Source organism: Lathyrus oleraceus, chromosome 6, assembly GCF_024323335.1.
Source record: "Lathyrus oleraceus cultivar Zhongwan6 chromosome 6, CAAS_Psat_ZW6_1.0, whole genome shotgun sequence".
In the NCBI taxonomy this organism is placed as follows: domain Eukaryota; kingdom Viridiplantae; phylum Streptophyta; class Magnoliopsida; order Fabales; family Fabaceae; genus Lathyrus; species Lathyrus oleraceus.
This window is the reverse complement of record NC_066584.1, coordinates 327,544,666-327,555,115: the sequence shown is the minus strand read 5'-3', so window position 1 is coordinate 327,555,115 and position 10,450 is coordinate 327,544,666. Positions and strand designations below refer to the sequence as shown.

The 10,450-nt window shown below is 35.6% G+C and overlaps 1 protein-coding gene across 1 annotated transcript; it reads right to left on the bottom strand.

Annotated features, from left to right (window-relative positions):
• Positions 1–4,969: 4,969 nt before the first annotated feature.
• On the bottom strand, positions 4,970–8,949 carry LOC127096737 (uncharacterized). The gene is made up of 4 exons (XM_051035288.1): positions 8,667–8,949; positions 7,154–7,503; positions 6,463–6,797; positions 4,970–5,212 (listed from the first exon to the last, which is right to left on the bottom strand). The coding sequence occupies exons 1-4, from the start codon at positions 8,773–8,775 to the stop codon at positions 5,083–5,085; spliced, it is 924 nt and encodes a 307-aa protein (XP_050891245.1). The 5' UTR covers positions 8,776–8,949; the 3' UTR covers positions 4,970–5,082.
• Between the last annotated feature and the right edge of the window lie 1,501 nt (positions 8,950–10,450).

The window sequence follows — 10,450 nt, the reverse complement described above, 5'->3', positions numbered from 1 at the left end:
ACTTTACAACTTTTACGACCTAAAGAAAGTACTATGTGACAATTATCAGTATGATTAATGTTTCATAAAATCCCAAATTTCTCACTTGATTATTTCGTCAACAATAATCTCACAATCTTGCCAAACATAAAAAGGGGGAGACTGAAAGCACATATTATCATTCAGTATCTTTTACGTGCTTTAAGTATCTATTGAGTTTTGATATTTTTACAATTTAGTTATTATTTCTTTGCGCATTTGTAATTTATATGCTATTTCAATTCATTCGTATGTTTGAAATCTTTCTTTCCAATTGTTGTAATCTTTGGTTGTGTAATTGTACCACTAAGACCATTTTCATTTCATATTGTATAAGTTGATCTTTGTTTGCTATTTATTTTTTGAGCCTATAAAAGTTACTGCTTTGTCACTTCCACATGTGTAGCTTGAACTACAAGTTAGAACATTTTGAATTTTGATGTTTCTGGTAATTGATTCAGATCATGTGAAATATATGATTCAAATCATTCAATTGTTGAAAATTGGGATTACATTTTGGATCATTTGATTCAGAGCAAATTTTAAACATGATTTGAATCAAGTAAAAATAATGATCCAAATCACATGCCTAAAAAAGGAACTCTTTTTGGTTATGTCCAAATTGATTTGAATCAAATTTCCTTCTTGATTTGAATCAAACCATAAAAACCCAATTTCCATCACTAATTTAAATGCTTGTTTCTTTTGATTACAATAACAAATATGAAAATCTATGATTTTTCACAGAGACAAAAATAGTGATTTTTGTCCTCTTATCCTTAGTGTGTTCATCTTTACACCATTCTTCTCTCTTCTTCACCAAAACATCATTTTTTTTATATTGAACCCATGTCAATTCTTTATCTATTTTTGTTGCATTTTTGTGTGCAATTTGGGTTATTGTTTTATGTGTGTTTTAGAATGAGTTATTCAGATCTTGTTGAGGATTTGATCAAGCTCTTGATAAATTTAAAGACCCAAGACCCACTTATCTAGAAAATTGTTTGAACCTTGTATGTGTGTTCATCTTTCATCAAAGTTAAGTTACTTGACTAATCACTTGTAATGTTAGTTGTTGTTGAGATTATCTAGCATTGTTCACCATCTTCATCCTTAGTCTCTTTCCTTGTTCAAGGACCCTCATCTAAAGATTAAGTGAAAGGGAGACTAGTGTTACATTAGGGTATATAATGGATTTGTGTGTAGCTGGTTTTTTATTTGTAACAGGTGCATATATAATTTCTTGAATGCAGTTTGGGATTGAGAAGTTTTCTAACAGGATAAGAACTTCCACTATACTCCAAGGAAGACTTTGGAAGAATCAAGTATCAATGTTCCATAAGGAGAAGTTGGAAGTTGTTCTTCTTTGGTGGCATTGGAGAAATATTGTTAGCAGACAAAGTTGGGAGTTGCCCAATATACGCTCAGTTAAGGGCAACCACTCAGACAAGAAATCAATGGGATCAAGTTTCCACATACGAATACTTGGAGCACGTTATTGTGGATAACAAGGTTATTGGATCAAGATCTTGTGGGATCTTGTTTTGTGTTAGCAGTTTAATGCCTACTTCATCAAATGGAATTATTATGTGATAGTTCCTTGTAATCAAAACACCGTAATCATATTTCCGTCATAGTGGAAGATCGTGATTATGTTCCGATGACATCATTCATTGAAGAGTGCATGTAGGCAAAGTGAGAATGAATGTTGAGGCAATATATATCTCTGTGTGTCTTTCTCTTCCTCCATCCCTTTATTTTTCAAGCATTCATCCCATATTTGCTACTGCATGTTTGCATTTGCATAGATAATATACCATACTAGATCTTGCTTATAGTGTTTCAATGTATAAGCTTATGTATGTGGTGTATCAATTCTAAGGAATCATCACAAAGTTAGTTATGCATTATTAAGATCATCTAAGTAATGGGATATTAAATTACTTCATATGCAAGTGGATTTGTATGTCATGTAAATGACTTGTGCTAGAAATGATTCTTTCTATAAGTTCTCTTATGTTTCCATATTCTCACCCAACAAGTTTTGTTTACCTCTTGCAAATAGGTGGAAAATTTATACAACTCCTTTAAATATGTATCTTGTTGAAAAGTCAAGATGATAATGCTCATATCCAATTGAAGCTTTTCATCACACGGCCGACGCATCCAAAGGGGTTCCTAGTTCCCGAATCCTCCCAGAGTGAGAGAAACAAAAGGTCGCTTAACAAACAATGACATACTGTACAACTCCTCCTTTAGAGTCTTCCCAAAGAGATTGGCAAAAAAAAACCAATCATCATTAAAGACCGAATCCTGGCGGTCACAACAAGGACCATGACGAGACCTGAGATTCGTCCATAAACTCAAAGGAGCAGGCAAAAAAGAAAAATTATAAGGGGGACCTGAAGAGGAAGAAGAACCAATCATCACACCGAGTAGTTGTATTCCCTGCTTCAGGACCTAGACTCTCGCTTCATCCCACATTACATATCCACAGAAACACGATTATTGTTCAAATACGCATACAAATAAGGAGCAAACTGATAACAGGGGGATGGAGGAAATTCTAAACTTACTAAAGGAAACTGGACGATCCTCAAGAGAGGGAGCCTATATCAATAATGAGACGTCTATCAAATGCTTTCAACGTTTCCTATCGGCCTCAGTCGAAGGAACCACATCTCTGAGATAACCTAGGCGATTGGCAAAGTCTATCAGTTTCTTCTTTTGAAAATATTCACACTAGTACTGATAGGCATTTATGTACGCCTAACCCAATAGATGAAGTTGCGAATGAGCCACCATAAGGTAGTTAAATACACCAACCTCAAAAGCAGTGAAGGACAGACAGACACCCAAGGTCGAGAGGAGGTATTCATACAAAGAGATGATACATTTAACATACTCATTGCATATCCTATCATATTTACCAGGATAGTGAAACCTCAAAGTGTCGACTCCCCCACTTTAGAGAAAGCCTTATTCAGACTCCCCTCTTTGGTAAAAACATAAATAGTTGAAGAATATATGGAAACTTCCCACAAAGACGATGGATTCATCGGTTTCCTCCTCATGGTTTTCCTGCGATTTTTTAGCCATGTCGCGTTAATAATCTCAAAGAATAAGAAGGTGAAGCTTCAGAGGACAAAAATAAATAACTGCTCAAGAATGGAGAAAATAGAGGTCTAAAAAAGAAGTGACTCTAGTTCTTCCTATATTTATGCATTGACAACATAAAAATAAAGGTGTCCTATTAATGATCATGTTTCTCGCATGTAATACTCAAATGTTTTAGTTCCCAAGAATGATCATAATTACGTCTCGGAATAGACATTTGACATTCAAAACAGTATAAGCCTAGAAAAGGGTGGTCGTCAGTCGAGGACAAATGTTTTCAAACCCTCACTTTGATATTCAAGCACAAGGGCTTGAGGGAAACTGTTTCGGGCCGACCATACCACTCTCTATTTGACCACCTTGAGATGAAATGCTCTGAATCAAAACACATCAGTCGACAACTCAGTTACACTTCTGGAATCTTCTCCTAACCACTTGACTATCATGTACCTCGTTGCAGAAGATCTATACCTCAAGCACATCCAACGGTCCTTTGGACTTCGTGCCTGAAAGATAGCGAGACTGTTATTCCTCTCCCCTATATGCAGGGGATGATGTTTCAGGTAACAAGTTTCAAATATAATTTGAATATTATCTACTCTTTCACATACTGACTTGAGCGTTGAAGTGATAACCTCACAGGTACACCCTCGTTCTGCCACATCAAAACTCTATTAACCCTTGTTCTTATTGGATATGTATAATGTCGTTTTACATGGTGACTTATAAGAAGGGATGTATATAGAGAAACCACATGATTTTGTAGCTCAAAATATATGCGAAGAAATGTGTCATTTAAAGATTTCATTGTATGGTTTGAAGCAATAACCTAGGTCTTGATCTGAGAGATTCAGTGAAATGGTTCTCACATTTGAATTAAAAGATGTCAGAGTAATCATGCGATATCCTTTCAGCAAACCAGTTGTAAAAACATCATATGATATATTGATGATATTATAATTAAAAAAAATATAACAGAGGAATTGACAAACTAAAATCTTTCCTCCAAACTAAATTTCAAACCAATAATTGAGAGTGCACAAATATTTATTGGGCATTAAAGTTATGAATTCAAAGAATGAAATATTCCTTTCACAAAGGAAGTGTGTTATAGATCTTTTGATTGAAATAAGTTTGATGAGAGCCAAACCACGTGAGATTCCTATGATGCTAAAAGTTAAGCTAGCAATAGGTGAAAAAAGTTGAATAGAAGTAAAAAAAGATCGGTGAAAAAGTTGAATTATCTAATTGTCATTAGAGATGATATTGCTTTTTATGTAAGTGTTCCAGGTTAACTTATGTTGTCCATTATTGATACTCATTGAAAAACACTAATTTGAATTGTGAAGTAAATCAAGAAAGCTCCAAAATTGAGAATTATGTACCAAAATCATGGACATATACAAATGACAGATTTTTCTAATTCAAATGTGACAATCCGATGGACCAGCACTATACCATGAGATATTGTATATTCTTTAAAAGTAATTTTATATTCTAAAAAAATAAGAAACAAAAATGTGGTAGCAAGAACAAATACATAAGTAAAATACAATGTTTTAGAATACTTGTCCATGTGTTGTGATAACCCGCGTATCATAGATATTGTTTTTGTTTCATTTAGGAACCAAAAATGGATGCTCTCCTTATGAAACATTATATTGCAATGATATTCTTGGCAATGGTGGTTTCAATGCTCAGATTAACATGAATGAAGTGTGTTTTATTAAAAAAAACATGAATACAGTTTGAACTGATAGGAAAAATGCACACCATTATGAAACGAAAAATAACATTCAAAATGCTATATTAAAAATAAAAGAGAGAGAAAGGATAAGGCATTAAGACTTCATTTAGATTATTAATTAAAACAAGAAACATGAGATTGACCTATAAATTACCACAATTAATCATGTATTGTTAACAATTACACATACAAGGGAACACTCATCTGGAAATTCTGTTCCTAATATCTGAAGCATTTGAAGGTTGTTGTTGATCCACCAGCCTTCCCAGCTTCCTCGCGGTGCGCTGTATGGCGGCTAGTTTCTGTCGTTGGTTATTGCTTTTCCTTTTGCTGTATAATTATCATGTAGATACAAATGTAAGTTAGAAACCACTACAGCAATAAGATAAAGATATTATTTCTCATTGAATGTAACAGCAGTTCTTGCATGATGCTTATTGAAAACCCTCGATTAAAAATTTAAGATACATTTAACATTACCATAAGTTTGTAATTAGTTGTGTGATGTGTACCACAACAGACATCTCAGAATTTGGGTTGGACCTAACTCATCCCTACAAAACCGACTTGTAAGGTGAGGATTGCCCCCACTTATAAACACAATACAGACCATATCTCTAAGCAACGGGGGACTAAATTCACCCCTTCAAAGCCAACACAATGAAGGTGTTAGGGGCTGCAATGAGGCAAGCCAAAGTGCCACAATTAAGGCGACTAGGGGCGGACCGCAATTAAGGCAGAAAATATTCGTGTAAGAATTATTATGAATGGAAAATACTGACAAATTCCAAGTGTACCATGTCAATAGGAAAGTTTGATAATAGGATCACAACTACAGCCAGTTTGACAAGAAGTAAAAGAAAAACTGAGATGAAAACAATGCTTAGAGAGAAGATGAGGAAAAACATAAACAACTCCAAATCTATGCTGTCAAAAGCGCGCTATAGCAGCGCTACAGCGGAATAACATTGCGGTGGTAAGGTTCAGCATGACACTTTTGACTGCGAGCCACCATCAATAATAGTGGTGGTAGTGGATGCTAATTGCAGCCCCAAACTGCTATAGCATCTGCTATTTAGGATTTTGGAATAAATTCCTCAAATTCTTTTTAAACGGTTGTCATTTTCTTAAGGATATAAATTTCAATCCGAACCCTTTAACAGTAATATTTTGTTCTTCATTCTATTATTTTCTTGCTCGCAAATAATAGTTATGTTCATCTTCCTAATTTTAGTTCAATTTTGTTTTGTTTCTTCTCTATTTAAGTTTTATTGCTCTATACTTTGGATTCTTTAACAATTAACTATGATGATATTTTTAATTTTGTATATTTTTCTACTTTTGAGTATTTATATTTACTTTGTACACTAGTTTTTATTCTTTGCAATTGCGGCTATCCCACTATAGCATTTTAGGGGGTTGATGCTACGCAACTCTGTATGAGGTTAACAGCATAACACCCAATGACCGACATTCTAACAAGTTGTGTTTCTAAACTGCCTATAATTGAATTTGATAAAAGCATACAAAAAATGTACGGCCGCTTAATAAGTAGGAACCAAAAAGTATTGCATTTGGACCTTATAAACACCAATCCTGCTGTTAGAACCATCCCTCCTATAGCCCAAGAAACTCTTTCATTGAATGGCATATTCCTCGTCCATTGCTGGAAATCGTCAAATATCATTGAGTTCTCTCCTTTCTTGATCGACTCAAACTGTGAAGCCTTCCATGAATCAGCAACTGAACCTAGACTTGCTTTATCACCATAGCAAAAAGTTTCTTCTGAGGCAACATGGACGATATCAGATGGCTTCACTCGAAAACCTGCAGCAAGACAAAGATCTGTACCATTGGAGACCCATTCGGTAGCCCTACCACATACAAAATCATTTACTCCACAGGGTGCAAGCATCTGGCGTTTCAAAGAATCAAGAAATGGATGTAAGGAGACAAATTAAAATTTCTATCTTCTTGTATTAAAAGGAAACCATATGCATACTGAACTCTCAAGCCAACAAAAATACTCAAGGCAGGTGGTTAAGACACTAACAACATTCTACTAATTATTAACAAGAAACCAATCCTATCTATCCAATCACGCAAAGGCACAACCACTTCTCCTATGAATGCTTAAAAGATGTAACTGAATGAGTAATTAATGAAAATCCCAGATATAGATTTGTTTCTTTACCATCACATATATAAATTAGTCTAAATTTATTGCCATGATCTTATATAAAAATTTCCCGAAGACAATCAATCAAATACCTGTGTTTTCCCATCCATAGAGAAGTAGGCATTCGAGCATGCCTCAAAAACGTTCTCACATAAAGATTCACAAATTACTGGAGGTCCGGGCCGAGTACCAACGCGTGGATCACATATGGCACATTCCAATAGTTCCCATAAGTGCAAACACTCTTGGCTAGCTTCCCCACCAGAAGCAAGCTTCCTTACAGACAGGAGTGCAGGATGTGTATGTGTTACATCACAGCAAGTCTTCTTGCGAAAAACCCGACAAAGGGTCAAATCTTTAGGACCCCTTTTGGGAGGGTTGCCCTCTGATTTGAAGGGAGGAAAACGACCTTTTTGAGAAACACACGCTCCATTCGGTTTTCCTGCATTCAGGAAAGGCGAGAGTCATGCTTAATACAAGATTTACTTGCCTTGATGACTATCATGACCGTTTTTACATGAGTTGAAATGAGACGAACGCGAAAACTAGGATCCTAAAAGCTAAGCTCAATGACATACACAGAGAAAGAAAAAACGGAGACAATGTAGACAAGTACATATATATCATTAAATAAAATGATTAAGTAGGATTGAAAAGAGACGGGATGTAACTGTCCCAAATCCAGCCCTAAATTTTGACTGGGTCGGTTCTTTAAAGCCTAACCCGTTCTAGTAGGTTAGAAAAAACCCGGCGCTTTAAGAATCAAATTAAGATCGGAACTAGTTAAGATGAAACCAGGTTAGCCTGATAGACGATTTTAAAACTATAAAGCGGCCATTCAATAATGTCTATATGTTAAAAGTTAAATATTTTTAGCATTTTACCATGTATCCAAACATGGCTCTTACTAGTTACAACAACACTCTACTTAACAAAATTACTAACTAAACTACCATAGATTTCAACTTGAACCTTTTGTCTTATAAGAGAAAAAACTAGAATATTTTGTTCATCAAAACCTCATCACAAGCAACACAAAACTAACAATGGGTGAGTAAGAGACAATTTGAGACCAGGTTTTATTTGACCACAACTCGTCCCTAAACCCGTCCCTTGGCTCGAACAAACTCGATGCTGTCCGAGTCAATTAAGGCAGAGACAAAACGAGTCTCCGAATCGAGTTGGGTCTTAGTCATCTTATATCCATTGACAGATCAGGTTATCCCAACAAAATTAGGGTTAGTGGTTAGCTGTAACAAGCCTATCTATACAAAACTTAAAAACTCAGGAAAAGATGAACATTACAACACCAATTCAAAAACCTTTCTTTCAAATCGCCGAAAATAAGTTTCAGACACATATTCATAAAACCAAGCTAGGTTTTAAAAAATCGAAGAAATTCCCGGATCATGAACACTATCACACTAGCAACTACGTAAATATAACTAGAGTGATTCAGAAAAGAAATAATAAAATCCTACTTAAGCTTAACACAGTAGTATCTTATCATCGCAATCAAATAACGAAATGAAGTACGATCGTAGAAAATCAATAGTAGATATTGAAAATTGTGAAAAGGGGTTAAAGAGGGAGGAGATAGGTTACCGGAAGAGTGAGGAAGGAAGATATGGAAGAGGATGAGTAAAAGCAGGAAAGCGTATTCCATTTTATTGGGTCCAAGGTGAGAGTGGCTCCATATCCGAAAAAACACCATAGTGTGACCTTGATTTTATCAACTTTCTAACACCATATATGACTGCACCCAAACACGGTGCAATTGATTCCTGTGGATTAATTCAGACAAAAAAAATCGACAGAGACCATTTTTTAATAATTTTTTTGTGTAATTTTTTTTGGTATAGACTTTTAATTCGATGTTTGGGATTGATTTTTGTTTTGGTCAACATATTTGGTATTATTATTTCACAGTACTGGTATTGTTTTTTTAACAATAAAAAAGATTAACTAAAATCGGAATAAGACGTTAGATTTCTTTTACAAAGATAACCTATTTTTTTAAGAAAATTTTCAAAATACCTCTGATTTCAAAAAAAAATCAAACTATTCCACTTTTAGGAAGAGTCTCCAATTGAATTGGCGATTCCTCTTAAAACTTGAATGGAGGCGCCAATTGGATTGACTAGGGCACCTGTCCTAACCAATCCAATTGGCGCCCATGTGTGGGTTTTAAGAGGAGTCGCCAATTCAATTGGAGACTCCTCATAAAATGCAATTTTTGTGTTATAAATAGATGCGTTGTGTGAGTAAATGTTCCACATCTCACAAAATCATTTGGCAATCATGTTTGGTGTTCGTCGCCGATACGGTAAGGTGATTTATGCGAGAGACGAACCTTAGATGCTGATGTTGTTCTGGAACATCACTACGTTCGATCAACTGAAGCGGGAGCTGGTTCGTCGGTTAGATGGGAAAATACCAGAAGGGGGAAAATTAGAAGTATTGAGAGACTTGACAGTATCTTTGGTTGGGTGCGAATGAAGACTGATAAGGATGTTAGGGAAATGATGTTCGGTCAAGACGACATCAATTTGATTGTTGTAATCAGTTAGAAATATTTATGTTTTCAGATAGCTTATTTTGTACTGATGTTTGTTGTGAACCTCGTTGTAACAAAAACTTAATGATATATAATGATTGAAGGTTACAGAAATACAATGTTACAAAAAGCTTAAGACCTAGATGATGCTCCTCGATTGGGACAGTTGTTCTTGTTGTGTCCTAGTTGACAACAGATACTACATAATCTTATCATTTTATCTGTGGAATTCATCTTTGTTCTGATACGTGTGCTGTTTGGCCTTCCTTTCTTCTTTCTACGCATCTCGTCATTGTGTCAAACAATATCACCTTCATATGGAGGCCAGTAATCCTCCATTGGTAGTACTGAGAAGCTTTGATTATATACACTCATGATGGTGTTGGCCTTGTACACATCAGATAAATGGCTGTAAGCATCTTGACGAGTATAAGCGCATGCTGCAATGACATAGGAGCAAGGTATGCGGAAGGCCTGGAATTTTCCATTATCGCACCAACTTCTGTTTAGTCTAACAGCGTAGGCTAAATTTGGTCTCCCCTCGTTGTGGTCCATTGTTTCCTGGACGCTGAAATTTTGCCTATGACGGTCAAATACTGTTACAACGTGTGTGCTAGCTTTAATGCTCTCCTCTTTCATGACCTTCATGCAACACTCACTGAATACTTGCTCGGACATTAACACCGCACTCCATTTTTCACCTCTGGTTGCGAACATAGAAGCCAACCTATAATAGGTTGATCTTACCAAGGCGGTTATCGGCAGATTTCGAATTCCTTTGAATACCCCGTTCATGCATTCCACAATGTTTGTTGTCATGTGGCCCCATCGA